This window comes from Manacus candei, unplaced genomic scaffold (genome assembly GCF_025592945.1).
Source record: "Manacus candei isolate 608988 ecotype Guabito, Panama unplaced genomic scaffold, ASM2559294v1 h1tg000017l, whole genome shotgun sequence".
Classification (NCBI taxonomy): Eukaryota; Metazoa; Chordata; class Aves; order Passeriformes; family Pipridae; genus Manacus; species Manacus candei.
In genome coordinates, this window is record NW_026138065.1 from 32,996,793 (window position 1) to 33,022,837 (window position 26,045).

Consider the following 26,045-nt stretch of genomic DNA (forward strand, 5'->3'; position numbering starts at 1 on the left):
TGAAGAGAAATAACTCCTCATCTAATTCTCCAAAGGAAAAGACCACTAGGAAAAATATGTGGATAGACTCCAGCCTTACAGGAATTTCTTTTCATTCTGCATTTGGCATCAAGTGCTTTCTGATTTCTTTACTCAGGCATATTTTCCCTCAGGGAAAATACATTACAGTTAGAACACTGCCCATGATTTCATAATACGTATTTATGAAGTTAATCATACTTGCGTCTCTCAAGGCATCTGTTGCTCTGGTTTGGTAAATTCCCAATTATCCCTGCAGGACAGCAATATCAATCCTGAGCCCTAGTACAGTGGGTTGCCATGTTTCATATTCAGGGAAAGAATATGTTCTTCAGGCATGATCAACAAGGGCTGTCTGGTACCACAGTGGGCAATTTGCAGCATACAGCAGAACTCTTCTTGTGTATTCATCTCCTAATTTTTTCCCCATCTCTGCCTGTTAGATTTCCTGTCAAGGAAAGCAGGGGAGACTTTCTGTGATAAATATCTGGCATAAACAGACATGGACCACTTCAGCTGGATTTGTTTTACTTACAGAAGAGCGCATAAGGGAACATAGAATACAGAATAAAAGGGAGCTGCTGGAGAAAGCAGCAGTTAAGTAGCTGCATGTGCATGGTGGGCAGGATAAGAAGTAAAGGAATAACCGAAAAAACTGGCTTAGGCTAGATATTAGGCCTGCATTTCAAAATGACACAGCAGAGCACCAGGAGAGGTTTTCCCCAAGGCAGGCTGAATGCAGGACTTTAGGGAAGTCACGGATGAGGCAGGTAACATCAGACTAGACCTAGTGGATATTCCTGAATTTTTAAAACCAAAACCAACTAGATTAATAGAAATCATCTAGTCACTTACAAGTTGGACTTGATGATCCTTGTGGGTCCCTTCCAACTCAGAATATTCTGTGAAAATGTAGAAATTAGTCCACCTTCCATTTTAATTACTTCTTACTGACTATTATGGCAAAGTACATAATTTGTCACACCGTAACACAAAGCTGCAGCACCTCAGCACAGGTCTTCCCTCTCCACTAAACTGCTGCAACTCAGTAATGCTACAGAGGCAAAAATGTGACCCAAGCTGAGCTAATTCAAATTAAAGAAGGAAGAAAGCACAGTGCAGCAGCACCTTCACAGCAGAATCCAGTTTTTCCCACAGGTACATCTGTTTGTCCTTCAAACATGTAAAAGCACAATCCACGTTTGCCTCTTGCTGTCAATGCTGCAGTTTAGAAACAACACTTTGCCTGCACAGCCAACTCAGGGCATTTCTAATTAGAGCTGCTGCACCAGCATTGTGTATTTTAAAATACTGCTGTAATAAATCCTGTGGCTGCAAATTCAATATTTCATAAGGGCAGGCGTGACCTCATAGACAGAGTCTGAGGGGAAAATTGGCTCTTAATTGAGTCCTGTAATAAAGCATTTCAGGGAGAGAGAGGACAAGCAAGCAAGTTGGATTTGATCCTTCAATCTGGTCTCCTCCACCATGAATGAAAACAGTGCAGCAAGCAGGAAAGGAATTCCTTGATTTTAAGAACATCATTATAGTAAGAATCCCCTTGGACTTTCTCCAGTCTTAAGCACCACTTTATAGATTCTGGTTACAAAAGAAACCCTATCTTCAAATGGCAAATAGAAATTTTACATTTCAAAGATAGCAGACTGGGGAGTTCAAAATGATCATTCATACTACAACAGTAACTAGAGTTGAGACTAAGGTACAATGGCGTGAGTAAGCAACATGTACCCACAAATAAGAAGGCCCTGCCTTAAACAACTGAAAACGTAATAAAAAAAGAATTAAGCACTCTTTGGAACTTCAGGGAGTCACTACACTCTTTCTTCTTACTACTTGACGAGAACTTGAGCGAAGTTTGCTTTGTTGGAAACATGGCAAAACGGATTATGGAATAAAAATAAATACAGAGCCAAATCCACATCCCAACAGAGAGATATTGTGGGTTGCAGTGGTGTTGCACTAACATCCCCAAAAGCATAACTCATGATGTCAGAAGCTAAAGGTCCTGAACCAGAACTCTGCTGCTATGCCTTAATCTTAGGCAGTGAGACTTGTGGGATTTCCAGTCATTCTCGCAATTCTCTGCTCTCACAGGGATGAAATGTTGGCCTGGACGTGAAGAACAGACAAAGGAAACACGGTGATGCTGACCCGAGAACACACCTTTACATCCATATTTACCTTTACATTCAGCAAAGCTTCAAAGCAGAGGGAGAGGTTGTTCTTACTTAGAAATCCAAATTTAGACACCCAAATGCATATCAAAGAATCCAAATATCCTACCTCAATTTAGGGCGCTGCTGCCACTCCCATTTAAGTTCCACAGAAGTTGTCACACACTCACACTTTTGAAATTAGGCACTTATGTAACTGTCCAAACAGGAATTTAAAAACTAAAAATAAAAACTTTAATCCTGAGATCAGTTTCTTCAATAAATAACAGTCCTCTCTGCCTCGTGGCTTTTTTTTCCTAAAGGGTCAAACTCCTAATGTTTTCCTCCATCACTCACTCAGGGTTTGGGCTTGAGCTAATTGCAAAGGATACACAAAACAGCTCTTACAGGGACCTGTCATCAGTATGTAATAGCAAAATAAATCCTGCCTTTGCCTGGGTTTATGATCCCGCTGACACGTCACCTTAGAGATGAATTTTGAAATACTGTGCCATCTTTGGATTCTGCAATAAAAAGAGAAAGCACTGGAACTGCCAGACTCCACATCTCAGGAAGCCTTTTGCAAGGGTTATACAGACTGCAGGTAAAGTATCTGGTGTGATATCCAGGGAACACAAACAGCCCTATCATCTGGAGGAGTTCAGATCCACAAAACAACCTCTGGGAGAGCTTAGATCTCTGTCAAGTTTTCAAACGTCTGTGCACCTTGATTTAGCAGAACAACTGGACTCCATCAGTAATGGGTAGAGAAGGACAGACACATTCAGCAGGAACATTACTCCTTCCCATGAAAAGCCTTCTGGGGGAAAACATCATAGAGGTGAAGTCTCTCTAATTAGTTTGGATTGTACTTCGGATATTTAGCCAGCTAAAATTACTGCATGAAAGATCAGCTCGCAAAGATGAGACCAAAGCTGAAGCCACCAGATCCTCTGCCATAAAGATTCTCCCACACACACTTCCTCTGAGGTCTGGAAAGTGACTCCAGAACCAAAGCAGGATCCTCAGTGCATATTTCTGCACACAAAGAACAGTGCAGCCATTCCAGCCCCACACCACACAAAACACTGTTTGCTGAGTATTTCTGAGAGCCCCCACCATGGTACCACTGCACACCTACCAAAAGAGAAAGTCTTAAGTCTGAGTGAGTCTCAGGTCCTGCCAGGACTTGCAGGTGTGACAAGGTCCTTAAACAAATGAAAAACATCACTTTGCTGACAAAACCAAAAACAAAGGTACCCAGCCTGTTTACAGTGTTAAACCATTACATTCACTGGCTATTACAAAGTCATCTTTTGAAAGGTGGGGCCTCTTTGCACTATCCAGGCCCTTCAAGGGCCCATCAAGGATCTTTACAGAAGTGAGAACCTGGCTCAAAATCCATCCATTTTCAGCAACCTTCTCATGTACCACAAAAATCTTGAATACTTTGGCAACACAGACAGTAAAACTTAATGACCATGTGAGCGTTGAGACTTTCCCAACATACTTGACAAAACTACAAATCAACAAAATAAAACAAGCTAGGGAGTGGCTCTAACTAAAGGCCAACTACAGCAAGAAGAAATTCAATCCATATGAGCAAATAACAGCCCTTTCTTCCCCCCCCCCGCCATCTTTATGCTTAAGACTTGAATAGCCAAGATATATTTAATGCATGGAATCACTGCAGGGATATGTACTTGATGATAATAAGTCTCACCAGCAACAATAACTGTTTAGCAGACCCAAATAGCCCATAGGTGTGAAATGAACATCTGGGACTTGTACACAACTGACACGGAGAAGAGACAGCCCTGGGATATCACAAGCCATAAGCACAGCTGTGAAATTACTCTGCAGACACTGACACAGCTCATAACTTGATCCTTTCAATCACACTTATTGAAAGAGTCTTGGTGGCATTTATAATTCGATAAAACTCCCAATCTGTCACTTCATTCTGAGGACATGAGGAGTAAGAAAGCCTGTACTGTGCTTGCCTCCACACACCTTGGCTCAGCAGCACTTTTCATATGTTTTACAGCATTTCTGTTAAAACAGCAGGCAGGTAGAAGGGAACAAGTGAGGAGGAGAGTGATTTCTGTTGCTCACACACACAAGGGACAGCAGCACAGGCATGCCAGGGAAAATAGCTTTTGTAAGATTCCACACCAACACATTCAGAAATACAGCAGTTGTGATTCAGGTGCAAAGGTAAACCACTGGTACCATTTAAATGAACTCTGCATTTCTAAAATGCCAACTGAAAAAAACCTGCTGATATTTAATTTCCATAGATATACTGCATCTGGTGTTTATGGCTTTGTGTTGTTGCCAGAGAGCCCCAGGAGCTTTGCTCTGGGAGCCAGGCCAGTGTCTACCAACTTAGTTGGGATAACACAAAGATCCAATATTTCTCTGATTTAAAGCTCTCAGGCAGATTTTTCAGAGACTTGTGTTTTATTTATAGCTAGCATGTGTGAAGAGAAATAAAAGTCATTTAATATGCTATGCCATTATGAGCCTATTCCTTCCAGTTTCACATTTCACTATCTTATTTTGAAGCACAGAGAATTGAAAATCTGGTTATTTCTACTTAAACATCCATATGTGGAGAGACACAAATTCAGTAATGGAATGCCTTTCCACTAAGAAAGGAAAAGACCAAATGGAGTTTCCTCACAAAAGCTGGACATGTAACACTATCTACACAGATGGTCATCATCACTGTTACAGTCACATAACAGTTAAGTGCTTTTCCTTCTCCCACTCCTTATGGCACAGATTTACATCCTTCTCTTACAGAAAGCTCTGACCTGTCAGTGGAGATGCCCCAGCATTCTGATCCTTGAAGTTTTAAGGCTTTCTTCTGCTTGAAACTGGAGTAGGTGCTCTCCAATGCTTCCTACAGAAAATCAAAAGAATTCTATTCATTAAATTGCCAAAAAAAAAAAAAAGCATGCTGCAGTCTAAAGAAAACTAAACAGAATTACTAAAACCAAAGAGTATATCTTCAAAGAATATTTTAAGTGTCTGTGTAGACAAAAATATTAAACAAAAGAATGCACAACTTTATTTTGTGGGGACATGAAAGATGCTTGGCCATCTGTTGAAAATGTACGGCTGCCAAATATCACAGAGTCACACCTCGAGCCTGGAAATTGAGTTTACATGGCAAATCCATACATTTCCTGTGGTGTCTGCATGCCATTAGCCTTTCACTTACCTACTATTCAGTTTTACACTCTGCTGACTGCTAAGCTGGATTGCTTCACAGTTTTGAAATGAGCAGAGCCCTGTATTGCAAAAGCAGTGACTGCTGCAGAGCTGCTGGCAGGACACCTGACTGTATGCTTGAAGGTCTTCAGAACTGAGGAACATAAGACAATCAGCATTTGGGAGATCAGGGCCCCCAGCCAAAGCCACAGTCATCAGGAAAAGGCCAGAAAAGTGAAAATTCTTCCATCTTTCATTCTGAAAAAGTAATTAAAAGGAAAATCCTTAAAGGCTGAACTTTTACAGGCCACCAACTCACACTATGAAAAAAAACCTGAGACTTCCACAAATATCTGACTTAATCAAAACTCTGCCATACTTCTAATTCATATAAACCTCTTTCTTGTGTCTAAATAGTTGAGTGTATGGGATGAGCATTTCCCAATGCTCGTGGTTAACTGGGTCAGGTCCAAGGCAACAACAGTAAAACAAAATTTCAGGCAATGCCTTTGGAAATCTTGCAGATTCGTCATCTTGCCACTATCTATAACAGAGACTTCTATGGTGATTTTGGCTAAACAGTTCATACACCATACAGTTGTTGAGCCAGACAGGAAAAAACTTCCAGCACCTACTAGCAACTGGCAAGATACAGACTGCATTTTCTGAAGTTCAGAAAGCCATCTAAGATTAATGCTGGTTTTCATACAGTTTTATCAAAGTGATCCTTAAACTCTTCTATTATTTATTAGGTAGTTCACCAGTTACCAAGTATCCACTCACAGATTTTTGTAATTGAAACTGCAGTATAAGTCCAGTGCCTGCACAGCTCAGAGCTTTGAGGTCCACACCTGGCCAGGACACAGCATATCATATGTATGTCTCTGCAGCTTGGCATTGCTTTACCCCTCCACAAACAGGCTCATTAGTCCAGGCAGCACAGTCACCGTGCTGATCATGGGGGAAGCCTCATAGTTTAAGACAGAGCCAGGTCAAAAACAGCTGAAAAACACTCTTAACTTTTTACTTCTACTAAAATATTTGCTTGTAGAGATAGATGCCTTGTCAGCAAACCTAAGCTACCTAGCTCAAACATAAACAAGGTAGCATTGCTGAGCTGTGGTCACTGCTGTACAGACACACCTCATGTGACAAAAGCCACATCACTGTTTTTCCTTTACCTGATGTTTTGATACATTTTAAGGAGTGTTTTTCATTGGATGACTTACCTTCCTGCTTATGTCCAGGATGCTGAATTACATGCCTTTTTCTGTAGGTTTCAAGACAAACTGCAAACAGCATTTCACAGGGCTCAACTTTTCTTGTTCCGTCTTAGCTGCAAAATAGGGATAACCCTCACCTGTGCTTAAAACTTTATTTTCTAGGAACAGCCACACAGCAAAACCCACTGCCCTCCCTGCCTCTAAGGGGCATAGCATCCCTTGAAATTCTGGCATATGTTTAATCCCTTCCCCCTTTCAGTCTGCTGCCATTATTTAAAAATTGTTTCATCTTAATTTCTTCTGAAGTTGGTTTTTTTTGTTGTTGTTGTGTTTTTGACTTTTTTTTTTTTTTAATGTAGATTCCTGCTGGCATACCCACATATGGGGAAGTTCTTTGAAAAGTATCTGTTGTCAATACCACACCATTCATCAGCTCAAAAGCCAAATGGATTTCTCAGAACTCCTGCTTGTTTAGCCATCTTTCTCTGTAGTTCTCCCAGTGGGACAGAATGAAATTAAATATAAACTAGGCTTTAAATTATTTAGTCTGAGATAATTGAGTTTGGAAAGTCATACTGCAGAACGATCACCCGGGGAAGTAGCTAAACATGATTCGAGGCAGGGGTGGGGGCAGGAGTGAGTCGACAAGTCTGGTCCAGTGGAAGATGTCCCTGTGCACGGCAGGGGGCTTGGAACGCTACGGTCTTTAAGGTCACTTCCCACCAGAACCATCCTATAATTCTATGTCATATTAGGTACAGAAAAATCACAAATACTACTGGTTCCCACAGTAAAAGGCACAAGCTGCTCTTTCATTCTGGTCACACAGAAAATAATATCCTGCACGCTTAAGAATGGCATCCTTTCTCCTCAGAAGGAATCAGGCCCTTGGGGGACGGAAAGGCCTGGTGAGCAGATTACCCCATTTTTAGGGCGACTGCATTTTCCGAATAAAAGAACAAGCATAAGTTGGTTTCACATTATTAACTTCTTGTCATTCCGTAAGGACGTCCTGTAAGGGACAAAAGCTGACTAGGACAGAATGACTGTGTCAATCTCACCGCAGCTTTTCGCGTCAGAGTAATACGCACGGATTTCCTTGAGGAAAAAGGTATTTTCTGGTTCAGTTACACCTGCATCTATCATAAAACTAGTCATTCACACTCACTTCAAGTAACACAGAATGTTCGCCCTTATTTCACTCTCCAGCCGTCATCGAGGACCATCATCGCCCCGGATTTACCCGGATAGAAGCGGAGCAGTTCTACAACAGCTACCTTTTCAGAAAGCCCATACCCTGCCCTCGCAGACTACAGGGACGGGGGGGGGAGAACGGGGAAATTCCCTCTGACTGATGGGAAAAGACGAAAAGCAACGCCAGGACTGAGGGGAGACGCTCAGACCTGGCGGCTCCGGGCACAGGGACACTGCTGGGGGCGGCCCCAGCACTCCGGGCTGGGCGCCCACCGCGCCCTGGGTGCGCTCCACAACACCGTGTCCGGGGCGGAGGCACCGCTGTCCCCGCCTCAACTCTTGGAAAATTCCCGCTCCGCTCCCCGCCCCAAATCCGGGAGAGCTCCCGGGCCTGCGCTCCGCGGCCCCGCCATCATGGCGCTGCCCGCGCCCCTGAGGCGGGGGCTCGGCTCCTTCAGCCGCGCCGTGTTCACCGACCCCGCCCGGCCCGGCCCGCGGGGCGCGGGGGACGGCGCAGGTACCGCACGGCCGCGGCGGGCACGGGAGAGCCCCGGGGCGGAGGAGGAGGAGGAGGAGGAGGAGGATGGGGCGGGAAGGCTGAGGGGCCGGTCCCGGATCGCGGGCCCGGCAGAGGCGCCGCCGGGATGGGGCTGGTTTCCCTGCCAGCTTTCTCTGGAATTGCCCGTGTCTGCCGTGACGACCGCCAGCTGTTCCTTCATCGTACTGCCAGTGGAACTTTGCAGGCCAGCGCGCCCTCTTTTCATGTCTCCAGAGCGAGAATACACACAATGTGTCCGCATAGGAAGGCTGTATTGATTTCGGGTGATAAATCCGTTCCAAGCTGATCAAATTAATCAGAAAGTAATTAGCTCAGTTGGTTATAGCGTGGTACTAAGGTCACGATCCCCATACAGTCCATTCACTTAAGGGCTGGACTCGGTGATCCTTGTGGGTTCCTTCCAACTCAGAATATTCTGTGATTTTCTTTGCGTAGTTACACTGCTAACATTTACTGCTTTCTTCATTTCATTTATCAAACAACGCTCCAGGAATAGCTTCTGTCTTTAGTCATTTCTTTTCCATTTCCCATTATGAAAACTCCTTTGTGAGTGTCCAGTCCACTGAAACCCAGTTGCAAATGTGCCATTAAATTCTTGGACATTGGGATTTCAAAAATTAAGTTTACACATATATAACTTAATGAGTTTCTCTAGCAACTGGCTATTGCAATACTGTCCCACTTTTCCATTAATTTTAGCAATCCCAGAAAATAAGCATTAATTCAATTTAGGGATAGAAAAATTAAGTAGAGTTGGCTTATACTGCTAAATAGTCATCCAAAACACAGTTTTAGATCTTGCACAGCAGTTCCAAATAGCAATACTATGTTAATGAAACCTTTAACATACCTGAACATTATCATGACAATTGAAATTAGAGTTCTTGGCTTCTCTGTTTTTAACTAATGTGGCCATGAACCAATACAATTTTATCTAATACATATAGGGCAGAAGCATAGTTACTTGCAATTATGGTCATGCTTTTTTTGAAAGATAAAACAGTGTTTTAGAATTATATCTTGGTGACCACTGAAGTAATCTTCGTGTCCAAGAGATTCCTGTGTTAGGACAGCTGAGACAATTTTAGGTAGATGGTGAAACTGTTTTTGAGGTACATATAGATTTTAATTCCTTTGCAGATGTAAGAATGTGTTGATGCTTAAAAATGGGATTATTAAATATGTATATATATATGTATTGGTTGTCTTGCACCTTCTATTTAGTATAGCAGATCACTGCCTCTCACACCCATGAGGTCTGTCCCAGTTCTACTCCCAAATCCTCCCCTCTTCCCACTTCGTCTGGTAATTTCCATGCCTACTTCTGCACCTGGCATAAAGACTCTGTACCAGGATGGACAGAAATGCCAGACTGGGGTGGAACAAAGGCAGGTATTAGAGTGGTTGGAAGATCTGAAAAGGGAAGGCAGTGTCAGAAGAGAGGTAGTTGTGAGGCTGGAAGGGAGGCAGTGTGGCTGTTTGGACAACATTTCAATCAAACATCACCACTGTGACAGACAGGCACAGGAGTTGAATACAAATCAGCAGATCACAGTCAATACTTTCTAATCTTGCTCAGGTAGTACCAAGTGAATATGTGGCTACAGACTTCATTTGGGAAGCAAAGTGAATGCCATATCAGTTTACTAGAACACAGCAGTAAAACTCCACCCATTAAAAATTAATGATTCCCTTAGAATGCCCTTTTAAATTTTTTTTCTTAAGTCTCATCTTGTAGGTCTATTACAAAATTGGAAATACAGAATTTACTGTCTTGCATCTTAACATTTCATATTTGCTTTTCTGTACATTGCGTTGTCTGAATGCATTTTTTTCTTTACAGATTTTAAAGCATAAGTTTTAGTTTGACACATTTGAAATTTTTAGCTCTTAAGAACTAGGCAGATTACTGGCTTCCATCCAAATGTCTATTTAAATAAAAGATTGCAAATGAAGAATGAGCAATGAAAACCTTACTCAGGGGGGGTCATGTACAAAATACTGATAATCCAGTGTGTGCTCATTTGAACTTACAGCCATTCTCTTGGGACCTGCAGTGAAATAACCACTGACTCTTTCTGCAGTGTCAGTATACAGCACCACTTGAGCTAAGCCTCAGAGATCATGGGGTAATCCTTAAGCTACCAGGTAATCAACAGTTGGACACTCAACTGGAATATATGACTAAGTCATAAAAATTTGGTGTCCCGTGAACCAAAAGGTGCATTAGATTCCAGGAAATGGTGTCACTCCAGATAGGACAAGAAGATTTCCTCTGGATAATTAAAAATATTTCTCCTAACATTTAATTTGACTGGAGTGTTAATGCATGAAGCTAAGATGGAGCAGTATCCTTCTGTCATGTTTATGGAAGGGAAGTATGGAACAAACCAGGAATGATAAAGTCTTCTTTCTCTCTACAGATAATGAAATAGTTTCCAGTTTGCCACTGCAGATGTCCCTCTATTTCAACGTTTATTTTTTCCCTTTTTGGTGGCTCTGCACAGTTGTCATACTCTATCTGAAGGTGAGTGTGAAGGAAAGTGTTGGTTTGCAAATGTATATTACATGAAACACCTAATAGGAGATACAGCTCCCTGGAGTTAGAGCTTATTACATTTATTTGGGAATTCCCTGCAACTGGAGGTTCCAGAGTGTTTGAGTGCCAATATAACATTGTCAGCTTACAGTAGCATACAGTATCTTCATTAAATCACAAACAGCACAGCAGAAACTTTTACTCTCTTCTTTTCCTCTAGTATCCAGACTTGTCAGATTACTACAAGTTCATCCTGGTCACCATCATGATCCTGGCCTCTCTGATAGAGGTCATTCGACTCTACCTGGGATACATGGGCAATCTCCAGGAGAAAGTATGTTGCCAAATATACATATTAATTTCCGTAGGAATGCTTTTTGGAGTTTAACATTAACTGGTAGATATTTTGTTGAAGAGATTTAAGATGAGGAGATGTTTATTTCTCTTAAGTTGCAGTCTGCATCTTCTGTTCCCTTGGCATTGGCTTCCACTTAATTTTGTGAATTCCAAGAAGTTTTCCCTCAGAAGAGAGCCCTCTCACTCTCTAAAACTGTTTTGTCAGAAAATATAAGTATGCTTAAAAACATGGTATATGAAAACATAAACCCACCTCACTCTGATTTTTCACATTATGTTCTGTCCTTTAAAAAATTTTAAAAACCCCAGCGTTTTTTCTTCACAAGATTTTGGATTTTTTCATCTCTGGCTGCCAGGTTTTTAATAGGTGATGTCTCCCTATTATAGGTCCCTGAGCTGGCTGGGTTTTGGCTCCTGAGTCTCCTCCTGCAGTTGCCCATAATTCTCTTCTTGCTGTTTAATGAAGGTCTGAAAATCCAGCCTCTGGAGCGAGCAGTGCACATTGTCTTTGCCTTCTTCCTTGCCTTCCAAGTCATCACAGCCTTTGTCACTCTGAAAAGGATGGTGAACAAACTGGCAACTCACTTCCACCTTAAGGAATTCCACCGCCTGGAGGAACAGCCTGTGCCTAGTTTTTACAGCCTGGGTAGAGAAGAGAGAGCAGTTCCCATGGCTGGTAGGGGCCCCACTGCTGGCTGGAGATCACACCCTGGGGGCCTGAGGAGTTGACAGAGGTGGGCCTGATGCTGCTGCAGCTCTCTTTCCATTTTGTTGGGTCATTCTTTACCTTCCTACATCAGAGGTATTAAAAAATAGATCTTAAGAGCCAACATTAAACCTCGGAGACTGAAGTTCCACTCTACAGGAAAAGTCAAAGCCAATTACGTGTCTGGCTTGAGTGGACTATTTGTGGACTGTTACTGAGTGGATTTGGTGAGTTTTACATCTTACAAAGTCGTGGCATTTTTAAAAAAACAGAAGCCTTTGTTCTTAACATTTGCACAAAATTCTTTTTTTTAACAATAAATGTTTTATACGCGTTATTTGTGTTGATACCACTTTTGTCTACCTTCTTCCAGATATGTTGCACATATTTAATAACTGGTACCTCAGTTAAGAAAAAAAACCAAAACCAACCCAAAACCAAACCTAAAACAAAAACTCCAAGAGATCTCGAGGCTCAGAAAGAACAATAATAAGATAGTGAACAAAGACTACAGTGTCAGAGATGGTCTTCCAGATAATTCCAGCACCTAGGAATTCCTTACTACAATACTAGAGATGTAAATTCAAAAGTATTAACTTCACAAAACTCTTAAACTCATCTTTTTTGGCCTAGCTACAGTTTTAAATATCAAGTCAGAGTGGTGCAATTTTCTCAAGCAGAGCAGTAACAAAATTATAGTCATTAGAAAAATTGGTTCATGTCACTGAAAGGCAGAGCCCATTTCTCTCAAGCCAGGGCATATACCAAGGTTCTCCCATTCCTCTTATGTGTACTAAATTCTAGACTGTCTTTTCCAGTTTTGGTAATGGCTAAAAGTTCACTTTTTCTGTCAAAGAATGATGGAGATCAGAAGTTAAAATAAATTTTCCATCTGAATCCCCCGAGTCCTTTCAGCTGAGCAAGAGTTGTCAGTTTGGAGAGCTGGCACAAGGTGTTAGCTTTGTTTTATACCAAAATGGTTAATTTTCCTTTCAATCCATGAGTGAATGGTACAATTAATTATACTGAGTTTCCTTCTCCATTCTGTTATTATAAAGCATATATTACCAGAGCACATACCTCTTTGTTTGTAATCAAACTACTGTCTTGGGTTGTCTTTTGCACAGAAAAAGAGCATTTCTGTATGAGTCACTAAGAATGTCTTTTAACAGTTAATATAAAACATTTAGAGCCCTCTAATCAGGGCCTGAAAGAGAGACAGTGAGGTTTAAGCAGAAGTTACATCATTTCAAAAATACTCTTACAGCATTAGAAACTCCTTGTCAAAACCTTCTTAGTTGATGCAAGGGGAACGTTGCACATATTTTTAATGTCAGCCACAGTTACACTATTGGAGAGTGCAAAGGTCAGCACTGAAGGAAGGTTTTTGCCACCAAGTACATGAAATACAGCATAAAACTGAAAAAAAATCAACCATACACCAACACTGGCAACAAGGAACTGCCCTCCAGGCTAAGGCTATGAGGTATGATTAAAAATCCTTGCTTTTAGTGATAAGGGAATCAATGCACTTGGAAAATCAAATTGCCATGCAACACAACTACCAGGAGCCAAAGGCACAGGGACACATCTCTTTGGGGGATGGGGGAAAGGGGGAGCACTCCAATGAAGCAATACAGGAAATAGAATTCAGAAAAACACTGTTAGAAATAGAGTTGCCTGGAAATGCCTAAGGTAGAAACCAGCCTGTGATGTAAATCTTCAGCAACATGTTTGATAAACACAAGATCTCTGCATTCTCTCTGCCCAGGCTTCCTAACAGACCTGCTAGTCTATTTTTAATTTCACCATTACCATCAAAACTTCCAGTGGAGGAAGCCTGCAAGCACCTAAAACTCACATTCAGGTCCTACAGCTGCAGTTTTTCCATGAGTTTCCTGCTCCTCATGTACTGGCAGACAAGAAAATTACAGTAGTGCTCAGGAAAACAACAACAAATGGAGAATCTCATTGAAACTTATCCTTAAGTTTCCAAATTTCACAAAACCAGACATCGAGCAAGCAGAAAAAAATACTGGTCACTTGTAATAGTCAGATTTCAAGACACCTAAATGCAAACTTCAGAAACTTTTGATAAACAGTTTGGGGGCTGGGGAGAAGAGAATCAAGTGAAATACATGAGGAGAAGAGAAGGGGGGAAAACGCTACAGAAGGTACTGGCACAAAAGCTGTAAATTAGAAAATAAATGGAAGAGCTTTTTAGCATCAAGAACAAAGCAGCAATAGTGACATTCATGTTTTAAAGAAAAACATAGGAAAGCTTTCTTTGTTTTAATTGGAGAAGTTCAGGAATAATTGCCAGGACAGACTGGAAGCAGTGAAAGGTATGCCAGAACTCCAAAGGGGCACGGCTGGAAACCTAACAGTCCTTCAACAATCCTCTTCCTCCTGTTGCATAGCTGTGAGCCATAACAGGAAGAATATATCCATAGCTGTGTTGCCCCATAACAGGAAAAATATACTCATCTTGCAGGACAAAGTATTCACAGGTAGAACATGAGAACTTAAGATTCAGCAAAGCAAATATTTGGGGAGTGAGAGGGGTTGGTGTTTTTTCTCCCCTCTACAGAATATATGGAAACAAAAGTGAAAGGAAGGAACTCAAGAACACTGGAAACCAGTGGGAGTTCATTGAGCATGATCTAGACAGTTCTGAGCACAAGCTGTACAACAGTGGCTTTTTGCCATGCCAGGGTTTGTGCTGAGAAAACCACAGAAGGTAGTTTGTGATGATCTAAATGGCTACCAATAATCTCTCCCTTCACAATCAAGATCTCTGAATGGCAAAAGTCTATGAACAAAACCCAGTTATTTTATTTCATGAAGTTTACTGTCAGGAAAGGCCAACAGCCAATTTTAAGGGAAATTTGTACCAACGTATTTCCTTTAGCTGAATAAAAGAAATTAGGAGTGGGCATATTATCTTAAAATGCTCTATTTTAGGTTACTGATCAATTTGAAGATGAGCATTTTGTGCTCAAGGGCATAGTTGCCAAGTGGTTAATACCTGAATTCAACATGTGTTCCTTGTCTAAAATAGACTTTGTAAAAGGATTTCTCATTTTTTAATAGTCGCAGGACTTTCAAGAAGGAGAAATTAAATTTTGAAGAGGCTTCAAATATGTACCTTACTCAAACAGATATGATAAAATAGACATGAGATAAGACACAGATTTGATAAAAACCACTCTATTGATAAAAAAGGGGGTACAGCATTAACCTTTCCATATCAACAGTTCACTCTTTACGATTGCTGAAAGAATTGCACCCAGAGAAATGAGATCATACATTCACTCTTGCCTTTGTCTCTTATAAACTAGGCTTGACTCAGTGTTAATCTTTAAATAGTTGATGAAGCAGGTAGAACTGGCATCATTACATGGTCTGATAAGATAATCAATAGCTGGGTAAGGCTGCAGAGATCATTTATTTTGAAAAACAAATTTTGTTTCTCCAGGACAAAGATCAGATAGCAACAATTAAAAAGAACTTTGTTCAGTTCTTCAAATAAAGCAAAGATAATAAAGAGGTCTTCTATAGGAGGCAGGCAAAGCAGAATGTAAGGGTCAGCTGATAAGAGCAAGAAGAATTTAAACTATAATGGAATAAATAGGTTCAAGAAGAGTTAACACCGAGAGAAAATGTGTGTGTTGATGATTGGTGCCACCAAAGGTGCCCTGGGTACAAGAAAGAGAGAATTTATTAAAAGAAAATAAAAGCGTCAAATTTACTCACTTGAAATCTTACAGGGATTCAGCAGAAATGGTTTTTCCCCAGCTAAGCAACAGCCTACATTCATTAAATACATGCAACTTTTGCAGTTTCTTATGGAAGAAAAGCACTTTTTTTTCCTCAGATGGTCCAAGGTTTAAAAGCAACATAGTCCCTGGGAAGCAGACACTGGCCAAGAGACACGAGCCCAACAGAGAAACTACAGAAAGAAATGAGCAGTTCTGACAGGTGGCTGCAAGCACAACCATGCCAAGACCTGTGTCTTCCCTGGTGGATTTAGGAAGTATTAATGACTTCCCTGAGAGCTGCCTTGAACATGCAGCATTAGGGAAGGAGTTCCTGCAGTCTGTGAAATAAGGTACTGTTGTTCCATAAGGGGTAAAAAAGACCATTCTATATCCACACTGGTGGACCCATGCTGTTCCCAGGTAACATATTCAAGAAAAAATGCTTGAACACCCTTTATTTACCACATTCTCAGTGTATGGAAAATGTGCCATAAGCTGAATTCATGAAGGTGAGAAGAATATCAGATATACCTGTTCCTAATCACTTGTACTGCTAATGCCAGGGGAAATTTGTTTCTTATTACTGTACTTGGAGTTTATGGCAGGCTGGAGCTTTGAACAGAACCTCTCATCCTATGTAGCTACTGCTTGTGTCAATCCAGAGGGATTCCTATCAGTCAATGGGTTTGAGTTCCTGTGTGAATTACAGGAAGGATTTTAGCAGGCACATCTCTGTTTTGCCTGTGGCCTTTTGCACAGGAAATACAAAATTTATCACAAGATTAAAACTTTCAAGAGCACATCAGAAGATACTGGAGTATCTTCTGCAGGTTATGAATGTAAAAATCAACAATTAAAATATATAGCTAAAGGACTCCGTAGTTGACTTTTTTCCTTTGCTTTTAAAACACCTCAGTTTGAAGGGAATTCTTACCACAAACTGGAAATGCTACAAATACTCATTTTATAAAGCAGCTGGGAGCAGTTGAACAATGTCTTCGAACAATACACTCACTGTAAAAATCCTGGAGAAACCTAAAGCTCAATTTATTTTTTTTTTAAATTTCCAAATGATTCATCATGGTTAGCAGAGCAGGTATAAAAACATGGACTGGGGAAGTGTTTTGCAGCTGCTTCTTTTTCCTAAGTAAAACTGCATTAAAAAAAAATAGTTTTGAATTCTCAAACCCCGCCAGGCACCCAGGAATGGGTGTCAAGGTGATAATAAAAGGACAGTGGCTTTGTTTAGGGAAATACAGGTTGCCCCATGCTGATGCTCTGCCACAAGGGTGCTGTCACAGGGGTGCAGGTGCACTGAGGTGGGAGAAGCACGATTCTGCTGTCCATCAATCAAAGCAACTCTAACAAATAAGTGGACAAGTTGGGATTTTTTTTGGCAGATGAAAAAATTTTCAATTTTAAATAAATTAATATTTAATAATCCCTCTCACTGGCTCAAAGTTCATGTGTTTATGTAGCAGGCAGTGCTCATTTGCTTGCTTATTACTCTTAGCACAGGACTGTAGATATGGCACAGAGACAGAGGGGATTGTTTTTCTGTTTGGGGATTGCACACATCTGTGTTTGCAGGCACAGGGTATTTTAGTGCCTGTCAGCACAACACTAGCCCTTATTTCTTTTGATGTGATTGTTTGGTTGGGTTTTTTTTAAAAGGAAAGAAGATAATTTCAAATGTCAAAACTGAGTGGTGTTTCTTTTCCATGGGACTCATCAGCTGAGCATGTTTGCTCTCCTCACGTGACCTTCAACGTGTCCCACCTGAGCAGTTCCCCAGGTCAGCTCTGCATCTCCTGCTGTTGCTGCTCCTCACCAAGTGTCCTTGGGCATGAGGAGACATCTGCTGATCAGCCAAAGTTACACCCCAAAAATCCCAAACAGCAGTCCTCATCCAACCCATCAATTCTGATTTTTGAGTTCTTTCAGTTAGGGTTGTGAGACACCCTTGAAGTTGTTCCCAGCTGGGGTGCAGCCTGAGGTTATTTAATCCTTTTCCCCTCTGCATAATTTATAAATGTGTGCTTTCTGGAGGTTGCTTCTCAGGGTGGTGTTGGTCTTTATAAAGAGCTGTGGCTTTCAGGGGAAGCACGAGCTAAGCAACAATCAATCAGTTATTCTTTCCTAGGACAATGCTAATCAATTTTGGAGGTACATTTCTAACAACATACTAACCTCGAAACCCTTCCATCATCACAGAGGCTCCTCAGCTGTGCTCCAGAACACCCTGAGCCACTGTCTTTTGCATGTGACCACTTACCAGACTGAGCAATCACAGAAGGCAGCCACAAATGTCCTAGAATTGAGGGGTGGGAGAATCAAGAAAAAACCCTAAGAGCTGTAAAAGTAGAATGGACAATTGATGAATTACAAAAAAAAACCCAACTGATAGCAAAAGGATTAGCCAGGCTGGTTGCAGTCAGTGACAGTGAAATGTGGCACAATAAAAACTCAGTTATTGAGCTAGGACAGCCCTTTGGACACAAAAGACTGAATTGAAGAAAAGCTGTGGGTTGCTTTGTTCTTGAATATTAAATTTTTTTTCAGAAGCATGAAATATTAACAGTGATAACAGAGATTGGAAAAGAAGAAAAAAAAAAACCTCAACCAAGGAGAATTCTTTGAGGGTTTTCTTTAGGATTCACTGAAAGGGTAATTTAGTTCTAAATAGCACCTGCAACAAAACAACCCAACAGCTGTGAGTAGGATGGGACACATTTGCCTGTGTTTGCATTTAGCACCACTTCCCTGGGCAGGCTGTTCCAATGCCTGACCACCTTTCAATAAAGAGATTTTCCCTAATATCCAACCTAAACCTCCCCTGGCACAACTTGAGGCTGTTTCCTCTTGCCCTAGCACCTGTTACCTGGGAGAAGAGACTGACCTTTCAGGGAGCAATATAAGTTCCAATAGAGAGCAATTAAATGTTACTAAAGGGCTGGTGCTGGTCCAGGAAGGTGAGGGAACAGCTGTACAGCTTCCCATGTGCCCTGGCCAGCACATTGTCACCTGGTGTGCCAAGGGGTCTTTCCTTCTTCAGCAAAGCTGGTCCTTGGCTCCAGGACAGCTTTGGGACCATCCTGGAGTGTCCTACCTTTGGAGGCTATGCCAGCACTGCACAAATGCAAACAGTGATGCTTCTGCCTTGAGATCCAGCCTTTCTGGAGGTTGCTTCTCAGGGTGGTGTTGGTCTTTCTAAACAGTTTTCAGGTGAAGCCCAGGGTAAGGAACAATCAATCAGCTCTCAGGCTTTCAGGTGAAGCCAGAGGAAAGGAACAATCAATCAGTTATTCTTTCCTGGGAGCATAACTCTGTCTTGGCTAAAAGATGCTAATCAATTTTGGAGGTATATTTCAACAACATGCTAACTTTAAAAGTTGTTACCAATGGGGATTTTAACTCTGAGAAAAAGATGAAGCTTCTGTGGGGATCCAAGGAAGAGTTTGTTTGTATTTTTAATTTCCTCATATGGCCAGCTGCCATTGTTTCAGGTTGTATTGCTGGTAGCTAATCAGGCAGCCAGAGGCTTGAATTTTTAGTGCTGGCTGGCAGATAGGTGCTAATATTCCATCCTGCCATGGTTGCCAGCTGTGACAGGAGCATGAGCAGGACCTCAGTGTCCAGCCTACCTTCTTGCTACCTCTACATCCATTTGAGTGCAAACCAGGAGTAAGCTCATGGCCTGTAAAAGCACTGCTGGGAAGGTGCATCATCCTGCTTTGAGTGAGGAATCAGCTGAATTCCCCCACCCAGCACCTTGGGTAAATGCAGCTTGTTTCTCATGAGGTCTGCAGGAAATCAGTGACTTCCAACAATGCCATTTGATACCTTTTCATCCTCAAAAGGTGTCTGCGCTGTTTTGGTCTATTTCAGAGGGCTGGGCACCCAAAAATTGATATTGCCCTATTTCAAGCATAAAAAAGTTAAAGAATTAAGGTAAGGTAAGAGCTCTGCCCATTGCCCAGCTGAACTAATGGTTTATGCTTAGAAAAGTAATTTAATAATTTCTTATTCTTCTTCAAGCTTGTGGGATCAGGGTGTTTAGAGAAACTGCACAGTGCTTTAAGCCATTTTCCTGCTTTGTTTCCAGTATTTCTGAAATCAGCCAGTGCACAGGTGTTGTTCTGTGTCTGAAGGCTGATGGACCCTTCTCCCCCAAAATGGAAAGACTTTAGCCAGTCCTGCTCGTTACATACATAATACAGCACTGCCCATTTCATACCATCAGATTACCATCCTATGGGAAGGACATTCAGAACACAGATCCTCCCATACTTTGCTAATTAGGCACTTCTCCAGGCACATGCGACTCAGCCCTGCAGAAATCCCAGTGCTGTTTGTATGCAGAACAGGCACACACAGCTGGTTCTGTGCTTCAGCAGCCTTGCAGTGACAGCCCTGTTATTTACCACCCATTTACTGTACATCATTAATACTCTGTAGGCTTTCTAACACACAGCTTGATCCTGCTCTCCCTCCTGTGCGGCTTTGATGCGTTAGACACATAAATGGTGCTTTTCAGGGCTGTGTTTAGAGAGTGCTCACAGTTTGGTTTGTCTGCTGCTGCATCAGTGTGAGCTGGAAACTAATAAAAATGGAGGCACCAGCTTCGCTGTCAGCAGCATGCACTTACAGGGACACTGTTGCCTGGAACCTTTTAGGGGGAAAATAAATATTGGAACTATTTTCTATGGTGTTTTCAGCCAGCAGAGGGGCAGGGCAGCTTTTTCTCTTGCTAGCAAAGTAAAAAATCCCCATTGTAATATCCAGTGCTTATTATCCTTGTTGATAGCTTCCTGCTATCCTGAGACAGTTGGCACAATCAAGCACGTCTTTACTGCAATGTATCTTTCACATGTGCAGCCCACCCTTAAGAGAGGCACTTCAGTTGAATATGTTAGAAAACCTCTTAAATAAGTTTAAACTGTTTCACTTACTCAGCCACGTGCAGTTGTTTTTCTCCATCCTTATTTCCCCTTCCACCCCCATGCATGTCCCACAAAGCAGCTGAAAATACCCAAACCTACAATTACACAGTCCCACAGCCAATTGGCACAAGTCACACCAACAAGAACTAGAGGGAAAAATTGAAGTTCAAATGCCCAAAACAGGTCAAACCACAGCGAAGTTGAATAATTTCAAGGGCAGGTCTAAAACACACATAACAGCATAAATATTTTGATGATCTCAGTTAAGAGACTCCACCTCTTTGGGGCCACAAACAAAATTAGGTCAGTGCAAAACCATTTTGAATTAAAGTAGCCCAGAAAGAGAATGCACCCTTCCTTGGACTTTTAACTGTTAAAGCTTAATAAAGCAAAAACATTGTTAAACAAAACTGGGATAAAATCAGTATGTTTAGTAGGATTTTTTTTTTATATTCTCTTTTAAAGCTAACTGTGAGAGCTTAATGTTATCCTCAGGGTGCTTTTTAAGCTTGATGCTGAGACTGAAACACAGGCAATTCACAACTGAGGACAGCTTTTTTGCCTCCTGTATGTTGAATCCTGGCAGCCACTGGAAAACTGAAAGCAAGCTTGGAGGTGGGGACAAAGTGGCTGTTGGTGCACAGTGGCACTGCCTGCATATAGTCCTGGCCTAAGTGCCCATGCCAGGGGTGACGAATGCACAAGAATTTGAGGAGGGGGAGAGCTATAATTACATATCTGCAGCAGTAATTACACGTATTTCACACAGTTTAGCTGATGCCATGTGGTACAACAGGTTCTGTGAAAAATACTCATTTATTAAGTAATTTATTGCATAATAATTAACAGCTAATCACTTGTGAATTAAGATGCTCTGGGAACAGACCCAATTTACAGTCAGTGCTGCCTCCCTCCAGGAAACCTCACTATTTAGATAGTGCTCCTCACCCCCACAAAGCTGCCTCCTCTGGCTCCATCCCCACAGAGCCCCTGCTGCACACACACATCTGCAGGTAATAACTGTGTATGTGGCAGCAGCTCAAACAGAGAAACCAAATTTTTATGTGATATCCAGAGGGTAGGCAGGGATCCTCAGCTTCATCCTCTGGAGATGGAGGAAAGAGGAGAGCAGGCTTTTACACCAGGCTAGATGAAAAAAACCTTCATTTTCAGGCTTCATTTCTCTGCTCTGCCTTGTTGATTTGAAGCTGTCACAGATATACCTACACTTAATACATCCACCACACCTCCCATCACGGCATGACGGTGCCTAACTGGAGACTGCTTCAGACTCCCCACGCTGTCTGTCCTCAAAACTACATCACAGGATGGCTTAATTTGAAGCTTTCAGCCCTAAAGCTGCTCAGATGCCAAGCCACAGTCTTTCCAAGCCTGCCCTCCCCGCGCTTGCCCCTTCCCTGCAGTGCCCATTTGCTCACCTTGCTGCACGTCAGCTCACGTGGCCCCACCTGCACCTTCTCCAGCATCCCAGCTCTGACTGAAGTTGAGGGATTTGGGATCACATAAAGGCTCTGTACATCAGGAACAGCCATCCCACCATGGCAGCATTTGGGCTTTCAAACCACCATCACTGGGGTACCCTGTGAGAAGTTCCATGGGAAATCACTGCTCAGAAGCAGCCTGAGCTTTCCAGGAGATGGGGCTTTCCACATCATTTCCAAGTAATTTCTTAGCCATATATAACTACATTTTTATGTATCACAGTCACTCACTTGGGGGAGTATCACCCAGTCAACAAAACACCACTAAAAGTTTCTGCACTTGTGCTGATATGGCAAAAAATGTCCTCAGTTTGTGGTTTGTATTACAGCCTCACCAGCCTAGTGCCATTCAAGCCACAGCATAAAGCTGCATTTCCATAATTTCACTTTCCCTGCTGGCAGCAAAGCTCTAGAAGCACTTGATGAGGGTTGTCCTTCTAAATCCTCTAGGTCACACAAGGACATCTGAGCCTCTAGAGATCTCCCTCAGCATGACAATAACAGCAGCAGTACCCCAGCCTCTACCAACTGGCAGACATTCACAGGCAGCAAAGATACAGGAATGGGGTCCCAGCAGGCTGTGAGCTCCCACATCCCTTTTCCAGCTCTTTCCTGGCTGCGGGAAGGAAAATCAAACTCAGTTCTAGCATGTCCCTTCACAGTGATTCTCCCCACACATTATTTGTTGCTTTCACTACTCAGGCTAAGGTACCAGCCACAGCCACCACATGTTGGGTGAGATGTCTCACATTTTTCATGGCTTATCTGGTGAGGTAGGTGCAAATGGATAGGATGAGGGGTCTCCCACAAGGAGCTGCCTCCACATCTTCTGCCCTAACTTGATGACTTGTGTCCAAGTGCTTTGAACACTGCTCTGCAGCTAGGTGAGGCTTGCCCTGCTGGCTTCAAAACCTGGGGAAAAAAACAGATGAACTTGAAGCATTTGGGAAGAATGTGTTCAATCGGGCTTAGTAAATGTCTTTTAAAAAAAAAAATCAGCTGATGTTCAAATACTGTTCTTCCCCTGCAGCTCCCAGGACATGTTCCAGTCTCCAAGTAAATCATGGAACCTCTGAAACCTCTGCACGCATCACAGTCGTGCAGCAATAATGCATGAGAGAACAGTTCCTACCGCCAAAAAAAAAAAAAATCATTTGTGATGGCCCATAAATCAACAGAATGTGTCATTTCATATGGCCAAGGGCTGTGAGCAAGCAGAGTGCTGCACAGCGAGGTGACAAATTCATTTTGGATGTCAGAAGCAGCAGAGCTTTCCAGTCAATCTCTGACTGCAGTGACCAAATTCAGATTTATGGATCCAGCAGATTCGTCTTGTTTTATTTTCTATTAATTCATTCCCCTGCAGATGAGAGAAAAGAGAAAGGGCCAATACCCTGACCTGCAGCAGAGGGAAGGAAGTTAGGAGTAGATGCCTCCTCAGCAAGTTCACTGAGGACACAAAGCTGGGAGGAGTAACTGATACCCCAGAGTGGTATGGGACTGTACCCAGAAGTACCGGGTATTCAGTATGGGAATACCCCAGGGTGCTGTGCAGCCCTTCAGAAGGACCTCAACAGGTTGGAGAGATGGGCAGAGAAGAACAGTCCAAAATTCATAGAATCATAGAATCAGCCAGGGTGGAAGGGACCTCTGAGATCATCAAGTCCAAACCTTGATCCAACACTGCCGTGCTTATCAGACCATTGCACTAAGTGCCACATCCAGTCTCATCTTAAAAACCTCCAGGGATGGAGAATCCACCACCTCCCTGGGCAGCCCATTCCAATGCCTGATTACCCTCTCTGTAAAGAATTTCTTTCTAATATCCAACCTAAACCTTCCCTGGCAGAGCTTAAGACCATGCCCTCTTGTCTTACTGAGAGCTGCCTGGGAGAAGAGACCAACCCCCACCTGGCTCCAACCTCCTGTCAGGGAGGAGTTGTAGAGAGTGATGAGGTCACCTCTGAGCCTCCTCTTCTCCAGGCTGAACAACCCCAGCTCCCTCAGCCTCTCCTCATAGAACTTGTGCTCGAGTCCCTTCACCAGCCTTGTTGCTCTTCTCTGGACCTGCTCCAGCACCTCAATATCCTTCCTGAACTGAGGGCCCAGAGCTGGACACAGCACTCCAGGTGTGGCCTCACCAGCGCTGAGTACAGGGGAAGAATCACTTCCCTGGCCCTGCTGGCCACGCTGTTCCTGACACAGGCCAGGATGCCATTGGCCTTCTTGGCCACCTGGGCACACTGCTGGCTCATGTTCAGCTTCCTGTCAATCCAAACTCCCAGGTCCCTTTCTGCCTGGTTGCTCTCCAGCCACTCTGTGCCCAGCCTGTAGCATTGCAGGGGGTTGTTGTGACCAAAGTGCAGGACTCGGCCCTTGGTCTTGTTGAACCTCATCCCGTTGGAATCAGCCCAGCTCTCCAGTCTGTCCAGGTCCCTCTGCAGAGCCCTCCTGCCTTCCAGCTGATCGACACTCCCCCAGCTTAGTGTCATCTGCAAATTTGCTGATGGTGGACTCAATCCCCTCATCTAAATCATCAATAAGGTAAATGGAGGGTCCTGCACCTGGGGAAGAACAATCCCATGTACAGGCTGGGGGCCAACCTGCTGGAAAGCAGCTCTGCAGAAAAGGACTTGAGAGTCCTAGTGGACAACAAGCTCTCCATGATCCAGCAGTGCCCTTATGGCCAAGAAGGCCAGCGGTATCCTGGGGTGCATTAGGAAGAGCATTGCCAGCAGGTCAAGGGAGGTGATCCTGCCCCTCTATTCAGCCCTGGTCAGGCCACACCTGGAGTGCTGTGTCCAGTTCTGGGCTTGTCAGGACAAGAGAGACACGGAGCTCCTGGAGCAGGTCCAGTGGAGAGCCACAAAGAGAATTAGGGGACTGGAGCATTTCTCATGAGGACAGGCTGAGGGATCTGGGCCTGTTCAGCCTCAAGAAGAGACAACCAAGAGGGAACCTCATCAATGTCTATCAGTATCTGGGGGGAGGGTGCCAAGAGGATGATCAGTCTCTTCTCAGTGCTGCCAACTAATAGGACAAGAGGCAATGGGCAAAAACAGATGCACAGGAAGTTCTACTTGAACATAACTTTGCTGGGCAGTGACCACACATTGGAACAGATCATCCAGAGAGGTTGTGGAGTCTCCCTCACTGGAGATATCCAAGAACCGCCTGGACACAATGCTGTGCCATGTGCTCTGGGATGACCCTGCTTGAGCAGGGAGGTTGGACCACGTGATCCACTGTAGTCCCTTCCAACCTGACCCACTCTGTGATTCTGTGAAGTCAGCCCCTCTCAAATCAATTGGGAGAGCAGGAAAGGAGGAATGGGTTCTTCCTAAACAGAGCTTGGCATTCACAAGGCAAAACAGGGCTGCATGATACTCTTTTGGACAGAGTGGAAAATAAAAGGTAACATTACTGGGGACTGAAATGGTGGATATTTGTAACAGGGAAACCATAGCACCTATTGCTTATGATGGGCTTGATGTCTGGATCTGTCTTGCTGTGTTTCGCACACAGATCACACATGCACCTTAGATGCTTCCAATAAAAGCCTGACATCTCTCCAAGGCACAGCCATGAGGGGCAGGCACCATCTCCACCTCCTGCTTTCACACAAAGCCCAGATGCCCCTCGCTGTCATGGGTTTGGCTGCAGAAAGCAAAAGCCCTGCCTGGGCATGTTTCTTTCCTGGGCTTTTACTCCATCCCCTGTGCCAGCACAGAAGCATCAGCAGGACATTTTTGTCTGGATGAAAAGCTGCAGGGAAGGATGGTCCACTAAGAGCCTCATGCCTGGGTTACAGAGCAGACTACAGCAGTATTAGAGGAGCTGGCTTCCCACA

At 43.1% G+C, this 26,045-nt stretch overlaps 1 protein-coding gene and 1 long non-coding RNA gene across 6 annotated transcripts in view; one reads left to right on the top strand and one right to left on the bottom strand.

Moving 5' to 3' along the window:
• LOC127469414 (uncharacterized) overlaps window positions 1-8,008 on the bottom strand; it is a 55,125-nt gene extending 47,117 nt beyond the window's left edge. For 2 of the 4 annotated variants that reach the window (XR_007903969.1, XR_007903972.1), the window contains exons 1-3: window positions 6,641-7,755; window positions 5,422-5,669; window positions 5,012-5,100 (exon numbers count right to left, since the gene is read on the bottom strand). This is a non-coding gene — a long non-coding RNA (uncharacterized LOC127469414). Of the gene's footprint in view, window positions 1-219; window positions 467-5,011; window positions 5,101-5,421; window positions 5,670-6,640; window positions 7,756-7,911 lie in introns of those variants that run through there. The other 2 variants (XR_007903971.1, XR_007903970.1) reach the window with 2 other exon arrangements.
• A 211-nt stretch (window positions 8,009-8,219) lies between these two features.
• Window positions 8,220-12,356, top strand: TMEM17 (transmembrane protein 17). 2 transcript variants are annotated; one of them, XM_051783655.1, is made up of 4 exons: window positions 8,220-8,345; window positions 10,811-10,914; window positions 11,147-11,260; window positions 11,671-12,352. In XM_051783655.1, the coding sequence occupies exons 1-4, from the start codon at window positions 8,243-8,245 to the stop codon at window positions 12,010-12,012; spliced, it is 663 nt and encodes a 220-aa protein (XP_051639615.1). In that variant the 5' UTR covers window positions 8,220-8,242; the 3' UTR covers window positions 12,013-12,352. The 2 variants fall into 2 exon arrangements, with proteins under 2 accessions (XP_051639615.1, XP_051639614.1); XM_051783654.1 differs by lacking the exon at window positions 8,220-8,345 and adding an exon at window positions 8,394-8,650 and having other exon boundaries at window positions 11,671-12,356.
• The last annotated feature ends 13,689 nt before the right edge of the window (window positions 12,357-26,045 follow it).